This window comes from Myotis lucifugus, unplaced genomic scaffold (assembly GCF_000147115.1).
Source record: "Myotis lucifugus unplaced genomic scaffold, Myoluc2.0 scaffold_223, whole genome shotgun sequence".
In the NCBI taxonomy this organism is placed as follows: domain Eukaryota; kingdom Metazoa; phylum Chordata; class Mammalia; order Chiroptera; family Vespertilionidae; genus Myotis; species Myotis lucifugus.
Window position 1 is genome coordinate 841861 of NW_005871271.1, and position 22952 is coordinate 864812.

Sequence of the window (22952 nt, forward strand, 5' to 3'; positions counted from 1 at the left end):
ATAAAAATTTTTAAAAGAAAAAATAGAATATCTGGCTAACAATTTGGAGTTTTCTATTTAGAAATACTGTGGCAGCATAGTAAGAAGCTAGGGAAATTCCTTGACAAGTGAAATAAGGAAAACTGAGACAAAATAATTAAAAAAGGACAAACAATTTCAGCAATTTACAGGCAGCTAATGAATCACAAGATTTTACCTTCCCTAATCAAGGACACTTAGAAGCAAATAAGTTTACACATTCCAGACTGTCCCAGGGCAGACCAGCCTCGGTCCCAGTCCCTCTTCAATGATGTTCTTTGAATATAAAACTAACCAGAAAATAACCCCTGCCCCCTCTATATGCACAATTTGATGAATCAACATATTGAAGGGCATCCCTGGAAAGCTAATGAATCTTCTGTTAAGGCCCTCCCCTGAGACCTCCCTAGGATTCTGGCCAAAGAAAGATAAAAAGCCTCAAGACAAAGGACCCACAGCACACACTCACTAAATCATGCTCACACCTTGTATCTCAGCTCTCTTTCTCCTAAACTCTAAGGGTCCCCAAGAGACTTACAACCAGGGGAGCAGTGGGCATTGGCAGCTCCTCCCGGGCTGTCCCCCTGAACCTGTGTCCAAGGCCTCCATTTTCTCTGATTTTCCAGTGAACTGACAGCAGCCCCAACTTGGCTCACTGCTGTCACTGTGACTTTTCTTTCCCAGTGAGCTAACAGCAGCCCGGCCTAGGCTCTCTCCTGTTGCTTCTTCTACCTTAAGCCCTTCCTTTGTCTCACTGTCCCCAACTGTAATAAACATGCTCTCAAAATCACCTGGACTTGTGTTGTGAAATCTTTCCTAAGTGAAGTCAAGAACCCACACACTACGGCAGGCCCTAGGCAGACTCGCTCTGGACCCAGATCCCATACGCTAACAATGCCATATCAAAATCAAATCCAGTCTGCCTATCCCCAAATATTTTCCACAAGTTTCTGACCCATGAACAATTAACATGAATAAGATACTGTAGTTATCTGTATACACAGCCACATATTCTACTGCCTTATATATAGGTTTGTAAATTTCTGTTGGGTTTGAAGACTCTATTACTGACATCCAGGATAATTTATCCCTTTAAAAAAAGCAAGCCGGACTGGCATGGCTCAGTGGTTGAGCGTTGACCTATGAACCAGGTTGCAGGCTCCATCCCCAGTAGGAGGCATGCAGGAGGCAGCCAATCAATGATTCTCTGTCATTGTTGATGCTTCTATCTCTCTCTCCCTCTCCTTTCCTCTCTCTGAAATCAATAATTTTTTTTAAAGGGACTCACAATCCAAACCTCTGAAAGATACCATTTGGGTTATGAAAAACTTAGGGGAGGTGCAGGGGAAGCAAGAGCCACACTAATAATTTGTATCCTTTTGTTGTTGTTGTTAATCCCCACCCAAGGATATTTTCCCATTGATTAATTTTTAGAAAGTGGAAGGGATGGGGAAAGACAGAGAAAGAGAAACATCCATGTGAGAGAGACACATTGTTGCCTCCCACATGCTGCCGACCAGGGCCAGGGACTGAGCCTGCAACAGAGGAACATGCCCTTGCCCTTGACTGGAATCGAACCCAGGACCCTTCAGTTCTCCTGCCAATGCTCTATCCACTGAGCCAAACCGGCGAGAGCAATAATTTGTATTCTTTACCTTAATACCAAAAACCGTCACTTTAAAACAAACAAGCAAAAAATAAATAAATAAATCCAGCCCTAACTGGTTTGGCTCAGTGGATAGAGCGTCGGCCTGTGGACTGAAGGGTCCCAGGTTCGATTCCCGTCATGGGCATGTACCTTGGTTGTGGGCACATCCCCAGTAGGGGGTGTGCAGGAGGCAGCTGATTAATGTTTCTCTCTCATCAATGTTTCTCACTCTCTATCCCTCTCCCTTTCTCTTTGTAAAAAATCAATAAAATATTTTAAAAAATAAAAATAAATCCAGACTGGTGTAGCCTTGTTAGATATATGGGTACCACGTGGTTTCCTAGGAGGCCATACTTTCAGAGAAGTAATGATATCCATCCTCCCAGCAGTAGTCGGTATGCCAGTCAATAACCCCTTAATTAATTCGTAACTGGAGAAAGGAAAAGCACAGTGAAAACTAGTCTGAAGTCCGTTGCCTTGACACTAGTCCTCATACCTGTTATTGATTTTTAAAACAACCCCAGAATATTGTTTTCCCTAAAAGTTCATCTGTTTCATCTTAAATGCCTGCCATCTCCTTTCAGACCTACCAACTTGGACATTCTTTCTCCCTCATCTTCCCAAACCCCATCACACTTCCGGAAGCTAGAAGTACCTGCAGGCAAATGACTTTGTCCCCAGGCTGAGCCGAAGTGTCTGGAGAGTAGTCCCCATCCTGTCTAGACTGCTGCCTTCCCCGAGTCTTCCCGACAGCCACAGGGTTAACAGCTTCCAGGTGTGAGGGGTTAGGCAGCATTGTCACATGCAGGGGATGGTGCGCACCAAAGTCCAGGTCAACTGAGGAGGTCAGGTGAGACAGCACATCTCCGGTGGCTGGTACATCTTCCGGAAATTCACTTAAGCCTCGCATTTTGCGAAACATCAGCTATTGCAGATACACATACAAGAAAAAAATGTGTTTTTTTAAATCATAACTGAGAAGTGGCTAGTTTAAATTACGCAATACAAAGATACTTTATGCACATGCTTTTATAATTATTACCATCCATTATTTAAAGATATGGACAAAACTTCTAACTGCTCCAATGCGCAAAACTTTTTGAATATCTTCAAAATCAAATGAAGTAGTAACACTTTATGAGGAGTCTAACATGACATAGACTGTAAGTTACCTCTGCCTTGCAGTAAATACAATAATTTTCTTAAATACACTTGTTAGAATATATTTTCAAAAGAACTTTTTCAATTAATTTCATTAAAGGTCAAGAGGAAAATAACAGAACTTAATCCCAATCCCATTTAGAGAAGAGACAACTAAATTTTTAGCTCAAGTTACATCTAAAAAACTATAGTAATTCTATTTGTTTACTTTTTCCTTAGTTTCCATAGCCCTAGGAGCTGTATCGGTAAAGATATTGCTACGACATATGTCTGATATTTTGCTGCCTATGGAGTCTTCTAAGATTTTTATGGTTTCCCATCTTACATTTAAGTCCTTTAGCCATTTTGAGTTTGTTTTTGTGTATGGTGTAAGTTGGTGATCTAGTTTCATTTTTTTGCATGTATCTGACCAAATTTCCCAGAACCATTTATTTTTTTTTAATTAAATCTTTATTGTTCAGATTACATTTGTTCCTCTTTTTTTCCCCCCCATAACTCCCCTCCTCCCAGTTCCCGCCCCACCCTCCGCCCTCACTCCCCACCCACTGTCCTCATCCATAGGTGCACGATTTTTGTCCAGTCCCAGAACCATTTATTGAAGAGACTGTCATGACTCCATTTTATGCTCTTGCCTCCTTTGTGAAATATTAATTGAGCATAAGCCACTATGGGAAACAGTATGGAGTTTCCTCAAAAAGTTAAAAATGGAACTCCCAATTGACCCAGTAATCCCACTGCTAGGACTACATCCCAAGAAACCAGAAACACCAATCAGAAAGGATATATGCACCCTTATGTTCATAGCAGCACAATTTACCATAGCTAAGATTTGGAAACAGCCTAAGTGCCCATCAGCAGATGAGTGGATTAAAAAACTGTGGGACATCTACACAATGGAATACTATGCTGCTATAAAAAAGAAGGAACTTTTACCATTTGCAACAGCATGGATGGAACTGGAGAGCATTATGCTAAGCAAAATAAGCCAGTTGGAGAAAGATAAATATCACATGATCTCACTCATTTGTGGGATATAATGATTAACATAAACTTATGAACAAAAATAGATCTAGAGACAAGAGGCAGGAGGGGAGGGGGGTAGAGACCAACCAAAGGACTTGTATACATGCATATTAGCGTATCCAATGAACACAGACACTGGGGCAGTGGGGGCTTGCCCTCGCGGGTGGGAGTGGATCGGGGGGGGGTCAATCGGGGAAAAAGGAGACATATGTAATACTTTAAACAATAAAAAAAACTATAGAAGTCCAGTACTCAAAGGACTTTTCTACATATATTGTCTCACTTCATTTTCAGTCTTCTACGAGACAAACCTTATTACCCATTTTTAAAGTGAACAAGTAAGAGAAATTAAATTGTTAAAGGTCCTATAATAAAGCTGGGTCTCAAACCAAAATATTAACCAAAAACAGCATGTTATTCTCAGTTTGCCAAATTGTTTGAATGACCCAGAAGCTTCTCTAGTTTGCAAAAGCTTAGTTACCTATCTACAAATAGAACCATACAGTGTATATACAGATGTGTTTGTCACAAGTATGATCATTTATAATTACTTTTGCATCTTTGAGTAATTTCTTCATCTGAGATATTTTAGGAATGCAATTTTTGGTTTAAGAATTTCTGCATGTATCTAAGCACATGCTCCATCTGTCAATTACTTTATCCTGTCATACGCTACCTTTTCTAAGGTATTTGTCTTTTAAAAGCTGATTATCAATCTCTTAGCATCAGAAACACTGAGGTCTGAGTAATAGTGGTAAAGCTTGGCCCCTAGACATGATACTACATAGATTTCCTAATATTCTTAATGACAACACATCTTCAATGGGCTCCATTCACTCCATCTAATTTTGACAGTCCCTTTAACATTTGTAGTGATTTTTAATCCCCTAGAAAAGGACAGTAATGAGCCTTATTCACAAATAATGGCCACAACTTTATTAAATATCAAGTCTTTCTGATGTTCTCTGACATCAGGTCTTCAGTCCTGATTCCCAAGTCTTTTGAGAGACTTATAGAGCAGAGCAGCTGAGTTGGACTGAACAGAAATACCAAGATCCAATTATCTATAAAACCACTCGCTTAGGTGGTCTCTTAAGATAGCAATGTATCATTAGTTTTAGTACAATCCATTAACTATAAACTCTGTAAATAACTGAAGGGTAACATTGACTTCTTGTGAGGTAAAATTGTATAAAATTGTGCAAATCTTTGTGTTCTTTTGAACAATTTTTATGAAGTAAGAAAAGCATGCTTCAAAGAACAGAATTTATCTATTCAATCATCCTTAAGGAAATAAACTAAACTTTAAATTCCCTGAAAGAAGAACCCATATAAGGATATGCAGAAAATCAACATAATACCCATTCTATCCAGCGGTACTGGATTCCATCAATTAACTAAGCTATATCCTGGACCAATGATTCATATACTTAGTCAGTTTTCTAAAAGGAATTATTACCATTGGTTTTATTGTATGTCATAGAAAGTATCTTACCTCTGGAGGGAACTGCAGAAGGCCTGTCAGTAAATTAAGTCTCCCTCTATGGGGCATCCCAATGATGACATCAGTGATCCCACTGTAGGCTGACATTTTCAGCAACTCATGGAAAAAGCCCATCATGCTTTCAGCTCCTTCACCTCCATATCGCTTCACTGTGGCAAACTTGGTGGCCAAAAAGTGGTCAAATTCCTATGGGACATCACATCAGACATATTAGTTACACATTAGCTGACTACTTAGGTCAAAGTAGAACATATTTATGTGTGTTGTTAAGACCCCACACTACCTCAAGTGGCTGCAGCTGTGCCCGTCACTACCAACCCCAGAGAAAAACATGTCACCCAGAGTCCAGCAGGAACACCTTGCCAAGGACACCCGACCGCAGTAAGGGATGAACAGAAAATAACCTGAGAGGTAGACTAACTAACCCCAAGAGGAACCCCCTTAAATGTGTGTTCTTCCAGAGTAGGGGCAGAGCCTCAGATTTCTGCTGCCTGAGTTTTAGTATCAGGCTCTACAGTACTATTTGATCAAGGATTCAAACTGGCCAACTGTCTGAATTATTGGGAATAAATATAAATTTTTTTGTCCTCTTGATATGCCTGAGTCCTGGTAATAGCCCTGACAAACATTCAATTCCATTAATTCATATTGATTTGTCTTCCATGCATCGTTTTTTATTACTTCAGGTAATAAAAAGAGAAGATCTTAAGGATTTTATAATCTTTATGGAGTGAATAGACACACATATAAAATATTCTGACTCTGAGGAGAACCAATAGCTCCACTGTTTGGCGATTTACTTTTTCCTACTCAGAATAAAGTGGTGTGTGTTATATTGTCTGTTGTGTTGAGGTAATGGGGAGGGGGTAGGTAGGGGTATGTTCAGAGATTTAATGCCTAATTCCCTCTCCAGTATTTATATATCTTTGTAGGAAATGAGCTGACCTATTCCATTAGCTGCTGCTTTTATACCTGAGATTCTAGCATTAGTTTGGACAGATGTTTTCGCTCTTCTGTAGTAAATGTCTCCTTTTTCAGCTCCTCAAACCGCTTTGCAAACCAGTCTTTCTCCTCCTGTCTCTGAAGTTGGGAGGTTTCAATGGAAATCTGCCCACAGTAGATTTGGTTGAGATAGGCTAATACTTCCTCAAGAGAGGCCTCGTCCTTCCCCATGTCCAATAATCCTATGAAATGGAATCAAAGAGATCCTCTTAAAGAAGAGTCAACCATGTAACTAATTATAGAACATACCAAAATAATTTTTTCAATTCAGAGCATTTCATTCCAAATAACTTGGGTCATTATCAGTGCTTATCTACATTTTTCTAGAAGCAAATCTAAAAATATGATCAAAAGCACAAGGTAGTAAAACTAGAAGAGAAAAAAAATATCTCTTCACAACCATACAGACATACTGTTTTATGTCAAATTTTGATTCTAGAGTCATTTAAACTAAAACTTCAAAACCCACTTTTTCATCTGCTTCATAACTACATAGCTTATGTTCTACCTTTATCTCAAATATCTATCTACCAAAATGTTTAAGTCTTAATAAATATCTGTAAAGCAACGTTTATCATTAAACAGTTGGTCTTAATGTGAATTAATATTGATTCCAAAGCAACATTTAAAGGTAAAAAGAAATCTCCCTGATACTCAGTCAAAGAAAAGGGAAGTTTGTAATGTCATTAGCTCAGCACCAAATCAGTTATCAGTCATTTGCCTAAACCTACAGCATGAGTTAACAAACCAACATTGCCCTGGCCGGTTTGGCTTAGTGCGTAGAGCATCGGCCTGCGGACTAAAGGGTCCCTTGTTCGATTCCGGTCAAGGGCACATGCTTGGGCTGCAGGCTTGATCCCCAGTGTGGGGCCTGCATAAGACAGCCAATCAATGACACTCTCTCATCATTGATGTTTCTCTCTCTCTTCCTCTCCCTTCCTCTCTGAAAGCAATAAAAATATATTTTAAGATACATAAATAAATAAAAAGTATCACAAATGTCACATGCAAAAAAACAAACAAATATTTACTTTACATTTCTTACGTTTCTTACAATAAACTTTAGATCTTCAATAGTGATTGACCAATGTTTCAAGAATATGGGAGTGCAGATATCTCTTCAAGATTCTGATTTCAATTCCTTTAGACAAATACCCAGAAATGGAATTGCTGGATCATATGATGGTTTTATTTTTAATTTGCTGAGGAACCTCCATCCTGTTTTCTACAGTGGCTACACCAGATTACATTCCCACCAACAGTGCACAAGAATTCCTTTTCTCCACATCCTCACCAACACTTGCATCTTTTGTTTTGTTGACAATAGCCAATTCTAACAGGTGTGCGGTGATATCTCATTATGATTTTGATTTGCACTTCCCTGAGTACTTTTCCATATACCTGTTGGTCATCTGTCTAGAGCAGCGGTTCTCAACCTGTGGGTCGCGACCCCTTTGGCGGTCAAACGACCCTTTCACAGGGGTCGCCTAAGACCATCCTGCATATCAGATATTTACATTACAATTCATAACAGTAGCAACATTACAGTTATGAAGTAGCAATGAAAATAATTTTATGGTTGGGTCACAACATGAGGAACTGTATTTAAAGGGCCAGAAGGTTGAGAACCACTGGTCTATAGGTTTTTGAATGCAGATGAAATGGGCCCTATTGAAAGACCATTCTAGAACTTCAAGACTGCTCCTCCCTGATAGTGCTTGAAAGTGCCCCTCACTGTCTCCTCACACCCCATGAAAGCCTCAACTCCAGTGAGCATATGGGTTCCTCAAGAACAGAGAAAGGAGCCCCACCTCTGTTGGCAGGTAACTGTCACATGGAAGGTCTACTGTCAATGGGCTTTACCTGTGGTATTAAAGGGTCCCTGCAGGGTCTGCACAAGAGCTTGGATTTCAGGCACATTCTCCTGCAGGGCTTGTCCAGTAAAGAGGGGGTTGATTTTGGCAGCTTTATGACCATGTTCACAATATACTGTCACCAACCTGGCAAGTCCATGATCAACTATTTTAGGGGGGAAGAAAGCAATACAAATAGTTTAGGAAATGCCCACAAACCCCAAAAATTAGTTTTTCAAAGAAGCCTTGTGGCCTTCGACATTTTTAATGCATTGCTCCTACCCACCACATCTGCCAGTGGTTTTTCAGGATTAAAGACTGAGTCCAGGTAAACACACTTATTTCCTTAAATGTATCTCATGATAATTAAAGTCATTAAAAAACAAAATGTAAATAGGACTATGATTATACATTTATAAAAATAACTAAGTACATGAATAATATTAAAATGGAATACCTCAAATTGGAAAAAAAAACAAAACCTCTTACAATGCTGAGATTATGGATAACTAGTCCTCTTATTGTTTAAGATATTTTTCAACACCTTACATTAAAAATATATATAGAACTACAAAATCAATGTTACATTTCTTTCTTATTTCTTAAAGACCTCAGGTACATAGCTATTTCATAGATTCATAAAATCTTAGATGAAGACTAAAAATTACCATGTCACTCACATAGTGCCAAAAAAATCCCCTTTGTAAAGCCCTAGATGAGTGATCCCGCAGTCTCCACTTAAAGGGGAGCCATTATCTTTCTGTGAATCCAGTTCTATCTGAGATGATTTCATATTTAGCCAAAATCTGCTTTTCTTTCCTTTCCACATACAAGGCCTAAAATTGGGGGTCAGGGGGCCCCTCATGCCCACATTCAGTTAACCTTGAGTTTGTCAAGGTCATCTTACCCAAACTGAGTACAAATCCCTGAGGATGAGCAGATGTGTTATAGAGGGCACACAATTTTCTAGACGTTTTTTAAATTTGCATTTTTATTTTCAGAATCAAAACTATTAGCATATTTTCAAATATTTAATGACCATTATTTCAACATGTATTGCCATGCTACAATTTCACAGTTACATATGTGCCTGGGTTTGTATTCCACATACGGCAAAGTATACCTATTGGCACAAGCTTAGAGGACAGAACAGAGATGTACTCAATATGTAAAGGGTGTTTTTGCACTAATATTGCAGTTAGGAGGATCCATATTATGTCTATTACACTAATCAAACAATCCCAGTACGTGAACTGATTTCTGGATGGAGGTTAGTCTTATATATTGCCATAGGGTTCTATTCTGAATCGTATTAAAGTTCTTAAGTGCTATTTTATGAAGTAGGAAATCTTCATATTTGTGGCTAAAATCCAGATAGATCATGTCTAAAGCACCATCCTTTTGTGCCAACTCCTATATAAGCACTCTAGAGTATTATTAAAAGCTTGGCTGGTGAACATTTAGAAATTGGAGCAGTGATCTCTGTAAGTTTATGCTTACTGAGAGAATGTTTTCGAAAGGACTACTAGATTACTATGAGGATGGTGATGGTAACCATGTATATTTACTATTGGACTTATCCCAACGAAGATGGAATTCTGTAGATGATACCAGAAGCTGTGGAAAGTAGAGGAGATCACCTAGAAAGAAAGTAGATTGAGAAAATGACCCTAGGTACATGATAGAGTACCAATATTTTAGAGGTGAGCAAAGAGGAAGAGTCCGCCCAAAAGTGACTGAGGTTGTTAGGAGGAATCTTGCAATGCCACAGAGCCAAGGGAAGAATGTATTTTTAAGAAGGAGTGGCCTTTATGAGACAACCATTATTAACAGTTCTTTAAATATATTTATATACAGAGTGGGACAAAAGTAGGTTTACAGTTGTTCCTATGGAAAATAATAGAATAATTAATAAGTAAAATACAAAAATAAACTTTGTGTTTTGCATAAGAATAAACTGTTTCACATACTCAGAACTATAAACCTACTTTTACCCCACCGTGCGTGCGTGTGTGTGTGTGTGTGTGTGTGTGTGTGCGCGCGCTCGCATTTAATGAAGTGACCAACAGAAATCAGAAAGAGCATGTGGCATCTACTATCTGGTAGAGCCAGAGAGAAGGGCCTAGTCTCCTCCCACCTCTGAGCACAGCCTACAACCCTCCTGCAATTTATTTTTCTCTCAGACCCTCATTTCATTGCCTTGGTTTCTTCTACCACACACAATCCTACATCCTTCCCTCTCTGACCCACAAGCCCTTCCACGTGACCTCTGGAATTCTATTTCATGATTAACAATCCTCTGGACGTTCTTAACCTCATCCCTGAACATTCCTTAAACTCTTGTCCTAACTGGAATCTGCTTTCCCCACAGGCTACCAGTAGAAGGTGAAACTATTGCCGAACCGGTTTGGCTCAGTGGATAGAGCGTCGGCCTGCGGACTCAAGGGTCCCGGGTTCGATTCCGGTCAAGGGCATGTACCTTGGTTGCGGGCGCATCCCCACTGGGGGGTGTGCAGGAGGCAGCTGATCGATGTTTCTCTCTCATCGATGTTTCTAGCTCTCTATCCCTCTCCCTTCTTCTCTGTAGAAAATCAATAAAATATATTAAAAAAAAAAAAAAAGAAGGTGAAACTATTGATCAACCATAACTATACTCCTCAAATATTGAAGGTGGAGTAAATGCCTCCTGGTTCCTCGTTGACATTTCCTTATCATTAATCCTCTAATTCTTTATAAACCCCCAGCCTCTGAGGAACATACTGTACTGTTGTTAACTAATCTCCATTTACCAAAAGTCATTACAAAATCATGTTGTAGGAAATGCTTAATGGGAAAGTGTCCATTTATTTAGATGAGAAAAGATAATAATACAATATATATAGCATGAGCCTACTTTTTGTTAAAATGTTGTTTGTGTTAATAGTATCTATAATAAAAGTGTAATATGCTAGACTGGACAGCCGAACGACCTTCTGGATGTCATCCCAGACATCCTTCCAGAAGAAGCCACTGGGTGGGGACCAAGGCAGAGGCAGTTAGAGGCGATCAGGCAGGCAGGCAGGCGAGCAGTTAGGAGCCAGTGGTCCCAGATTGCGAGAGGGATCCTGGATTGCGAGAGGATGCAGGCCGAGCTGAGGGACCCTTCCCACCCCGTGCATGATTTTTGTGCACTGGGCCTCTAGTATAACATATTTATTTCATTACATAGTCTATATAGCACCACATTAGGACATATATACTTCATATATATGTATATGTATGTATCTACACATACATTTCATATATGTATGTGTGTGTGTGTGTGTGTGTGTGTGTGTGTGTATAATGAAACAGACCAAAATCTTAGTAATTTACCCTAAGTCAAAATTTCTGACTTTTTTTGGTTTATCATATTTTCTAAGTTTTCCACAATGGACATGAACAATAGAACTCTTTTCATTGTATCCACTGAACATGCTTGCTGCCCACTGCATTCTGAAAGCTTTTGATTGGTGGTTTCTCTCCAGCGCACCTGCACGTCTGCCCTCACCAATTGACTAAATGCTGGTAAAAATCAGTTATGTTTGTTCCTAAGCCTGTTGCTGTGGGAAAAAAATATATATATTAGGAGAGAAATTATAAACATCTAGAAAGATTCTGCACTAATATTGCTTTCATGGGCTCTCTTTAAATGCTTGCATAAATGCAAACAAAAATATAAATATTTAGGTTAAAATAACTTGAAGCATCTCACGTCTTTATGATAATCCTTGCGTCAATGACTTTCTAAAAAATTAACTGACAAACTTCTAGTTTCAAATGCTGTTTTTCTTCTGTAGCAAATAATGAAAGTATTTGTTACAAAATATTAATATATTTAAAACAAAATATGTAATAAAAATAATTAAATTAGGATATTTAAAGAATATAAAATATGAAAGAAATAAAATACTTAAGAGGATGAGAACACAGCAATAGAATGCATATATTCTTCATTAAAATAACTTCCTATTACTGTATAAATCAAAGGGTTACTGTAACAGAAAAATGAATACCTTTATGTTAGGCACAATACTGTCCAAACAATTCAGAACTCATGATATCCCCAAAAGTCCAGAGGAATTTAAGTTAAATCCCTAAGAAGTCAGAGAGTCTTGGCTGGGTTGCTCAGTTGAATAGAGCTTCGTCCTGATGAGCCAAGGTTGCCGGTTCGATCCCCAGTCAGGGCACATACAAGAATCAACCAATGAATGCATAAAAAAGTGGAACAATAAATCAATGTTCCTCTATCTATCTATCTCTCATCAATTTAAAAAAGAAAAAGAAAAAAAAGAATTACCTGGAGACAGCTATCCTTAGAAAAGCCTGCTTGCAAGGTGGGCCTCTGGCTGGTGTCTGGGAACTAAGCTTTCAGGAATGTCCTCACCTGTCTCTAACTAATAAGGGTGGTTCACCATGCCTACATGGTGCAAACCATGTGGTTTATGCTGAATACCTGCTTTTCTAGTGGGAATCTGGAATTGTGGCATGTATAGGGGGTGCTTACAGGAACATCCCCCAATAAAAACCTTGGGTGCTAAGGCTCTAATTGGCTTAAGTGGACAGAAACATTCCACACATGCTGCAGGTTTTTGTCACTTTAAGAGGTGTGCATTCTGCTACCCCTTGTGGGAGAGAGAGCATAAGAAAGCCTGCACAATGGTTCCTCCAGACTCTTCCTGTGTCTTTTCCATTCTGATCCAATTGTGCATCCCTATTCCTTCACTGTAATAAATCTTAGCATTGAGTACAACTATATACTAACTCCTAATGTGGCATGGCCTGAAGGACACCCAACACACATTATGGGTGACACTGGAGCTGAGTACCTAACAGCTGTGCTCTATGAGCCCACACACAGCTTCTGCCAATATTCCCAGAGCTACCTCTGGTTACTCCACATATCCTTCAGTTCTAGGAGATATCCTTGTATCTTTCAAGTAGAGTCTCCTCTTTGCTTAAAATAGCCAGAGTTAGTTTCTGTTGCTTGTGACCAAGAGAATCTTAGCTAATACAGGAAGTAAAAAAAAAAGAAATTATGATAGGATATCTACATCAATTATTTTATTCTCTGCTGTAAGCAAACATGGTAGGGGCACTGAATAGTTTTTTATTATCAGGAAGAATATTATTCATATTAATCAGCATGAAGCACACTGACAGATAAACTCAACTAAACTTAGTGCTTAAACTAAAAGTCACTACAATTCCCTTTCATCATCTGGTCATAAACAGCCTCGCCACCCCTCCCCCCGCCCCATCCACAGCATATTTCCATTCAATGCAACATAGGCTTAAAGCAAATAAGAATGTTAGATACCTATAAAAACGCTGAAGATTCCAAGAAAGAGAAATTCATAACTGGAGTCTCTTAAAATCCTATAAAAAATGAGATGGTTGCCTCCAGCTTCAACTTAGGAACTTCAGAGATAACCACATCAAAAGCTAAGACTTTGCACCAGAATACTATATTCTGTGCAACAAACTCAGATAGACCTAGGCTGTGCAACTGAATTCATTTCATATCATACCCTCCCTTCCCATCTCAAACATATCTTTATAAAATAAATTAATTTTGCCAGCTATTTCTTTTTTGCAAAAAAATAAAAAACCCAGACTTTAAATAGAAACCTTGATCTGGTCCTTTCCATTTTTCCCTAATCCTTTCTTAAATCATCGCCAAGTTAGATACCTAAGGGTCACAGATTGGTAATAAATGACAGTGACCATTTACTGAGTACTAACTTTTGGTACACATTGTGCTGGATTTTTCACACACATCATCTTACCTAGTTCTTGCAACAACTTGAAAATAGGTGTTCTTATTTGCAGAAGAGTAAACTGCAAAGGTTAAGTGAATTACAAAAGGTGACAAAGGTCATTGAAAAGCTGGAATTTGACTTCAATCCAGTGTTTTAACCATCCTATATAATAAAAGCCTAATATGCTAAGTGCCCGGTTGTCCGTTCAACCAATCAAAGCTTAATATGCTAAGGCTGCTCAACCACTCAACCACTCGCTATTATGTGCACTGACCACCAGGGAGCAGACAGTAGACCAATCGACCAGTCGCCATGATGTGCACTGACCACCAGGGGACAGACACTCCAACTGGTAGGTTAGCTTGCTGGTGGGGTCCGGCCGATCGGGACTGAGCAAGACAGGCCGAACATGCCCTGGAGCCCTCCCACAGTCGCTCCCTGGCTGACCAACCTTCTGGCCAACCTCCTGTGTCCCTCCCTGGCCCCAATCGTGCACCAGTGGGGTCTCTCAGCCTGGCCTGTGCCCTCTTGCAATCCAGGACCCCTCGGGGGATGCTGGAGAGCCAGTTTCGGCCTGACAGCGGAACGACTGGTTGCTATGACACACACTGACCACCAGGGGGCAGGCGCTCAATGCAGGAGCTGCCCCCTGGTGGTCAGTGCGCTCCCACAGGGGGAGCGCCGCTCAGCCAGAAGCCAAGCTCACAGCTGGCGAGCGCTAAGGATGGCCCCAGAGGGCTCCCAGACTGCGAGAGGGCACAGGCTGGGCTGAGGGACCCCCTTCCTGAGTGCACAAATTTCGTGCACTGGCCCTCTAGTTATACTATAACAAAAATTCTATGTTGTACACTTGAAACTAATATAATCATATTCTATATCAACTATAAGTGAATTTTTTAATTGAAGCAGGAAGTCCAGAGACTATAGCAAAAGAATGAGAAAACTAAAAGTCATTAAAACTTCTTTTATTTTTTAGTACAAGAGCTAATGTCATTAGCCTTTTTGGTCTGCATTTGTGCTCCAGAATTATTTAAATTTTTAAAAATCTCTAATGCAGTAAAATTTTATTCAACCATTTTCCCCATAACTCCAGTAAAGGCTCCTGTTATTTCTAATATGTAACACACCTACGACATCTCACTTCAACTACTAAAGCTCAGTGTCAAGGTCAGTAACCACTAAACACTGTTTGGAATCCTATGGTTCCCATCTCTTGATGCTCACTAAATTTTGCCTTTTGTTTTATAACCAAAATCCTCCATGGCGAAATTTATATCTGTAAATCACCACTACTAAATCCATCTCCATTTTAAATTGGGATTATTGATAAATAAACTCAAGTTTACTTGGAAATTGAAGTTTACAGAGGTTAAAGTACATGCTGTTACTAATAGCCACAAAGAACACTCATCACAGGTCAAATTTTAACTAGTGAAACCTCGGCCATCCAAAAGATTACAAGAAGCAAATTCAGTATCTCTTTTAAGCCTAATACAATGGAAGTCTTAGTGAATGGTGTTGTCATCCTATGAAGGCAATGATTTTCAGCCAAGATAAACATATGAAGAAAGACAGTTGACAAAGGGCAAAGGGAGAAGGGAGATACCATAAGTCTGACTACCCCTCCTCCCTCTTCTTACATCTCCTTTGATGTTGGAGGATGCAAGAGTCATTTTCAGTAGGGTTTGTCCTTTAATTTATTTTGCCAGTACTGAAAGTTATACATGATCCATCACACCAACTCGGTCATTCCTCTCAACCAACATGCCAACTGTTAGGACAAACGGCAGGTGACATGGAAAAGACTAGAGCCCAACAAACCATGTCCTTGGCCTCATAAACCTCCTGTTTTAATTAATGAAACTGATTATAAACACACACACAGAATTTAAAGAAAAACCCAACAAGTTTTAATTGACTTCATCAGCAAAAAAAGTTATTACTTTTTTAATAACTTATTAATAGTACACACTATTACTAATATAGCAGTAGTAATATAGTGGATTACCCAATATATAAAGTGCTTCCTTTCTTGACACTTGAGGTTATGGTTGTACATGCAAAATTCAAATGTACTAAATGTCACAAATAAATTGCAAATACAGAACCCTATTTCCATGTATTAATAAGAATGAATCATTTAATAAGTATTCAGTTAAGTGTAGAGCTGAAAAAAATATAAGAGTAGGTCTTTACTAGACAGAACCTACTGTATTATACACAATCAGAAAAAGTTCAATGGAGTCCAAAGGGCTCCATACTGAGAATTGAGGGAGTTCAGATCAGGATAGCCTGGTGTTGTCTGGAAAGATATCATGGAGGAACTGGGAATAAAGCTGGGCCATGGAGAATGGGTAATAAGTGAAAAGGCACAGAACGAGGAAGAAGAATTTGGGGTAAAGACTGGAATGTGAGGGTATTTATGTTGGAGCGCGGTAAAAAAAAAAAAAAAAAGAAAGGTAGGATGAGTCAAGACACATGAAGGGCATTGAATATCAAGTTAAAGAATTTGGATTTTATTCTGAGAGGCAAAGTAGAGCCTTTGGAGACCTGAGTAAGAAAATGACTCAAGCCCTGATCGGTTTGGCTCAGTGGATAGAGCGTCGGCCTGCCGACTCAAGGGTCCCAGGTTCGATTCTGGTCAAGGGCATGCACCTTGGTTGCGGGCACATCCCCAGTAGGAGGTGTACAGGAGGCAGCTGATCGATGTTTCTCTCTCATCGATGTTTCTAACTCCCTATCCCTCTCCCTTCCTCTCTGTAAAAAAATCAATAAAATATATTTTTAAAAAAAGAAAATGACTCAATGAAATCAATGTTTTAGAAAGACTGTAAGGGAACTAGGCTACAAATTTTAATACCAAAGGGGCTAGCAGTTTAACCTTTTTGAAGTTATGGATCTCTTTAAGAATTTAATAAAAGCTATGAGCTCTTGCCTGGCTGGTATGGCTAGGTGGTGGAGCATCAACATATGAACCAGGAAGTCAGGTTTCAATTCCTGGTCAGGGCACATGCCTGGGTTGTGGGCTCAATCCACAGTGTGGAGCGTGCAGGAAGGGCAGCCAATCAATGATTCTCTCTCACCATTGATGTTTCTATCTCTCGTTCTCTCCCTTCATCTCTGAAATCAATAAAAAATATCTACACTAAGACAAAGATGCTAATTGACCGCACCTTCGCTATGCCCAAGCCACGCCCACCAGCCAATCAGAGTGATGATATGCAAATTAACCCAACCAAGATGGCGGCTGGCAGCCACGGAGCTGGAGCAAGCAGGAGGCTTGGTTGCCCCGGCAATGGAGGAAGCCAAGATTCCCGCTAGTCCTGAGCCGGCTGTGGCCTCCGCTAAAGGCAACAAAGTTTCAATTATAGAAGATAAACAAATCCCAGATACCTGCTTCCAGCCAAGCTCCACTGGGAGCTTGGGTGGCTGGGGGTTGTGGCCAGCCTGCAAACAGCCATCAGCCCCTCACCCAGGCTGGCCAGGCACCCCAGAGGGGACCCCCACCCTGAAGGGGCTGTGGCCAGCCAGCAAACAGCCATCAGCCACTCACCCAGGCTGGCCACACCCTCATGGGGTGAAGGTCCCCGCTGGGGGGCTTGGCCAGCCTTCAAACTGCCATCAGCTACTCACCCAGACTGGCCAGGCACCCCAGCAGGACCCCCCCACACCCTGAAGGGGCTGTGGCCAGTCTGAAAACGGCCCTCAGCCCCTCACCCAGGCTGGCCAGACACCCCAGTGGGGACCCCCACCCTGAAGGGGCTGTGGCCAGCCTGAAAACAGCCATCAGCCCCTCACCCAGGCTGGCCAGGCACTCCTATATAATAAAAGGGTAATATGCAAACTGACCCTAACAGCAGAACAACTGGGAATGACTGGTCACTATGACACACACTGACCACCAGGGGGCAGATGCTCAATGCAGGAGCTGCCCCCTGGTGGTCAGTGCGCTCCCACAGGGGGGGCTCTGCTCAGCCACAAGCCAGGCTGACGGCTGTCAGTACAGCGGCGGTGGTGGGAGCCTCTCCTGCCTCCTCAGCAGCGCTAAGGATGTCTGACTGCAGCTTAAGCCAGCAGGTGGTCATCCCCCGAGGGGTCCCAGATTGCGAGAGGGCACAGGCCGGGCTGAGGGGACCCCCCCCCCCGAGTGCACAAATTTTTGTGCACCGGGCCTCTAGTAGATATATATATTTTAAAAAGCTATGAGCCATTTGCCTAGAACGGATAGACTCCCAAAGTTGTGCAAAGTTCACAGACCCTCTGAAACCTTTTCATAGGGGTTCATGAACTCAGGTTAAGAACCCTTGAATTAAACTTATTTTTTATTGTAGCAGACCAGAATTAATGGTCTCAACTAGGATCCTAGTTAGTGAACATATAAAGAAAGCACGGCTTTGAGATATATAGTGTTCAAAATTTGATATGAAGTATGAGGTGAAAAAGTTGAAGGTGGATTGCTTGTCCCAGAATTTTACATCTGCAAGAGAGATTCCTATAACTCTCAACATCCATTTTCCCTTCTCTTTCATGGTAATAGATAGTTGAATGTATATGACCATCCAAAATAGAGATACACATTCCTAGTCTTCAATGCAGCCAGTGTGGCCATGTGACTTCTGGCCAATAAGAATTAATAGAAGTGATATATACTACTTTTGGGTCTTGCCTGCTTCTCTTCCCTTCACCCTTTCCTTCTTCCTACTGGCCAATATATGGATACAGTGGTGAGCTACCTCAGACCAGAGCTGAAAGCAATACCCACAGGATGGGGAAGGAATAATAAAGAAGGAGCTTGAGCCCCTATGAAACTGCAGAGCAAAGCTGTCATACCAGCTTAGATTTTTACTTATTTCACTTGTCATTATTATCCCAGGCCTCTGGCACAGCCCCTGAAATCATCCTATCTAATACAGAACTCAGTACCCGAGGTGGATTGCTGCCATAGTAGAAGCTAAAATGCATGACTGGCTTAGAAGCCAGGCAGTGGGTGCCAAGGACCCACATAGTTCAGAATAGAAAGCTGATGAACATCGTTTTGCTATCTGACAAAACACTTGATAAAACTGTCACCCACAATACCCTGAAAGGCAGACTACATGCCCACAGATCCTGTAGCTTAGTAATGAGTGCTCACTGTTTGTTACTTTCAGGAAAGCCCTGGGAGAAAGATGAGGTCAAGTTGGAGCTAGCTAATCAGCAACAAGAGATGGCAGCAAATTCACTCTGCATGGAGGTACCTAGAAGGCAGACCCTGGCAAGTTGGGAAAATGAGAAGTATTTAGAAAACGTGTTTTGAAAAGGCTGGCTAATAGGAGGTAGAACAGACAAAACCCTTCTTCAAGTACATGCTAGTAAGCATTCTCTGTTAGACAAGGGGAGCCAGCTGAGACCTCAAGATCTCATAAAGAGTGTTGCCTTCCCACTCAAGCCTATTATTTTGGTTGGTGTCAGGTAAGCATCATTAAATTTAGGGAACTGAATGTGTAGAACACAGAAGCAATAAATAACAGACTGAAGTTTTATGGCTTAAATATTGGGTCTAGAGGCCCTCATCAGGTACCTCAGTTGGTTAGAGCATGGTCCCCTACGCCAGTGATGGCGAACCTATGACACACGTGTCAGAGGTGACACGCAAACTCATTTTTTTGGTTGATTTTTCTTTGTTAAATGGCATTTAAATATATAAAATAAATATCAAAAATATGTCTTTGTTTACTATGGTTGCAAATATCAAAAAATTTCTATATGTGACACGGCACCAGAGTTAAGTTAGGGTTTTTCAAAAATGCTGACACGCCGAGCTCAAAAGGTTCGCCATCACTGCGGCCTATGCCAAGGTTGCAGGTTAGATCTCCAGTCAGGCCACATACAAGAAGCAACCAATGAATGTATAAATAAGTGGAACAACAAACCAGTATTTCTCTCCCCCCCCCCCACCCCCCACTCCCTTGCCTCCTTCTCTCTCTCTAAAATCAATTCACTAAATAAATATTAGGTCTAGATGAGATCATTTTTCTTAATCCTCACCTGAGGGATATGGGTTTTTTTAAAAACTGATTTTTAGAGAGCGAAGGGAGAGAGAAAAAAAAAAAAAACATAGATGTGAAAGCAAAAGAGCGATCAGTTGCCTCCCATAACGTGCCCCGGACTGGGGGTTCAACCCCACAAACCTAAGTAATGTGCCCTGGCCCAGGGAATCAAACTGGAAACCTTTTTAGTACTCCACTAACTGAGCACACAGCCAGGCTAGAAGAGATCTTTAGGCAATTTGCTCATAGAATGACAAGAAGCAAAAGACTGCAGACTTATGAATTTTATAAGAAAACTATACTGCCTAAGAAATCCCAACTCTGGCCAGAAAAAACAAAACCTGTAACTGATGACCCCCTAAAGTAACTCTCAAGCTCCTAACCTTATCAAAATAGACTGTGAAAGGGGTGCAGCCCTGAGGAGGGCATGGCCATGTCAAAGATGGCCACAGAAGATACTGGATAAAGAATCTATAAGGCAAATCCAAGGGAATGGCAGAGGGCAGTGTTGAAGGGCCAAATAAACTCGTGAAATTACTACATAACCACAACAAGGAGCTTTTATCATTCCTCCCCAATAGGATTGGTAACTGATTTGAACCAGTGGCTGCTATAGATTCCTCATTCTTTCTTTCTACAGATGGAAGTTTTCTTTATATATCACTAGAGGCCCGGTGCACAAAATTTGTGCACGGGGGCAGGGGGGTCCCTCAGTCCGGCCTGCATGCACTCACAATCTGGGACCCCTCAGGGGATGTCTAACTGGCAGTCGGACATCCCTCTAGCAATCCGGGACCGCTGGCTCCTAACCACTCACCTGCCTGCCTGCCTGCCTGATCGCCCCTAACTGCCTCTGCCTGCCTGCCTGATCGCCCCTAACCACTCTGCCTCGGCCCCCACTGCCGCGGCTTCGTCTGGAAGGACGTCCAGAATAACGTCCAGAAGGTCGTTCGGCTGTCTGGTCTAATTAGCCTATTAGGCTTTTATTATTATAGATAGGTGTATATATGGGGTGGGTGACAGCTCACATGAGGAGTCACAGCCAGACCAGATGAAGAGGACCACACATTCTCCAGAGATAATGGACTTTGAACTGGATCCAGAAATTGAATGGAAAGAGATGAACACGTTTTACATTTGGAAAGAAAAGTTTAGGATACTTGAGTGGCCAAAGGGATCAAGTATGGTGATTACTAGTTATTTTCCGTTATCTATTTTCCTCCTTTTTCTCAAGATAATTTTTAGCTGGCACATGGCCACCCTGAATAAAGACTGTATTTTCCAATCTCCCTTGCATATATATAGACAGGTGACCAAGTTCTGGCCAATAGATATTATTGGACGTTATATATACAACTCTCCTTCCCCCTTCTCCCATACAGCCTAGTAGGAGATAATGATCTACAAAAAGAGTTATCATAAAATAATTCAAGGAATCAAATAGAGACCAATTGTGAGGGAAAAACCTCAAATGAGATCACAATAACTGTGCACTGAGCACATACTAATATGATCTTATATGAAGAAGAGACTGTCAAACCCATTTCACACATCTCTCACTGACTGTAACAATGTTTGGCCTCGGATGACCATGGATTTCCTGTTAGAGAATTACCTGGGGTGCCTGATAAAAATACATATTCCTGAATCTCATCTCAGACCACTGAATTGGAACCCAGGGGTAGAGGGAGGAAAGGAGGCCTGGAAACTGGCACTTTAAATATCATTCAAAGTGATTTGCACACACACTTATGTTTGAGAAACGACATATAAAATTTTTGACACTCATTTTGCAAAGTGAAATAAGATACCTACAGTCTTACCCTCAATGGATTAACGACATAGTTCGCAAATGCCTTCCCTAAAGAAACCCCATTGCATTCAAGAGAGAGAAATCAGGTTTATCCCAAATGTCCCCTGAGGTCAAGAGCAAAATAGTGAGATCCCAGTGTGTGATGTAAGATTCAAAGGTCAGGTGCTTAGATGATGAAGGGGATCTTCATTGTTAATCTAACGACTGGGTCAAAGATACCAAATGATTTTATTCTGATAATTGATCTGATTTCGTCTTCTACTCTGTGAGAGGAATAAAGATACAATAACTTTGGAGCATAAATCAAAGAGCAATAATCAAAATTAATCTCTTGCACACGAGCATGCAACAGAAGAGAGAGGTTTGTCCTCTAATCCATTAAAACTCCAGTAACATGGTTCTAAATTCTGCAAAGGGTTTTAAACTCTGAAATTAAAGTTCGAGGCTAGCTAGAGGACATAAACAGGTGATAAATACCATGCTGTGGTCGTGGCCCTGAAATGTATCCTTGTGTAAACTCCAGGAGCTGGGAGATCTTAGAACTTTCCTTTTCCCGCAGCACTGCCTCCGCAAAGAGCTCAGTTTCTACCAGTTTACCAGCAAGGAATAGAGGAGACAAGAGCGCCCCGGACCCGTATGAACTCGGGAGGTGGGAAGATCACCCGAGCGCGGGACCCACGTTGAGACCCTGACCTCAAAGTTCCCCAGCTCCCGAGGCTGCACAGGGTTGACCCCACGCTGACAACACCCACGCCTCCCCTCTCTGCCCCCTCTTCTCCTGGCTCCTCCCCGGCCTGCGCACAGACTGCAGACCCCCGAAGCCCCCCGCCCTCCCACAACAGCACCCCGCCACAGGCCCGGGCAAGAAGGGCCCCACCTCCCCAGCCCCCAGGCCCTTGGCCAGCCCGATCGGACCTGCGGGCGCGCCCGGGCGCCCCGGGGTTCCCGCTCTCGTCTTCTCGGCCGGTGGTAGCCGTAGACGCCCCTTTTCGGTCTGTTAGCCGCGCGGGAGGAGGAGCGGGAGCCGCCCGCCCGAGGCTCCCGTCTTGGCGGCTGCGCCAGCGACCCGAGGCCATGCTCCGCCAGGTGCCTTGCCCCGAGAACAAGGGCAGCAGCCAACA

The 22952-nt window shown here is 41.5% G+C and overlaps 1 protein-coding gene across 1 annotated transcript in view; it reads right to left on the bottom strand.

The window, feature by feature from the left end:
• Positions 1–22952, bottom strand: part of DHTKD1 (dehydrogenase E1 and transketolase domain containing 1) — an 84227-nt gene that overhangs the window by 33792 nt on the left and 27483 nt on the right. Inside the window, exons 2-5 of the mRNA XM_023761958.1 lie at positions 8220–8375; positions 6327–6538; positions 5346–5540; positions 2322–2591 (exon numbers count right to left, since the gene is read on the bottom strand). Coding sequence (XP_023617726.1) covers positions 2322–2591; positions 5346–5540; positions 6327–6538; positions 8220–8375 — 833 coding nt within the window. The remainder of the gene's footprint in view (positions 1–2321; positions 2592–5345; positions 5541–6326; positions 6539–8219; positions 8376–22952) is intronic.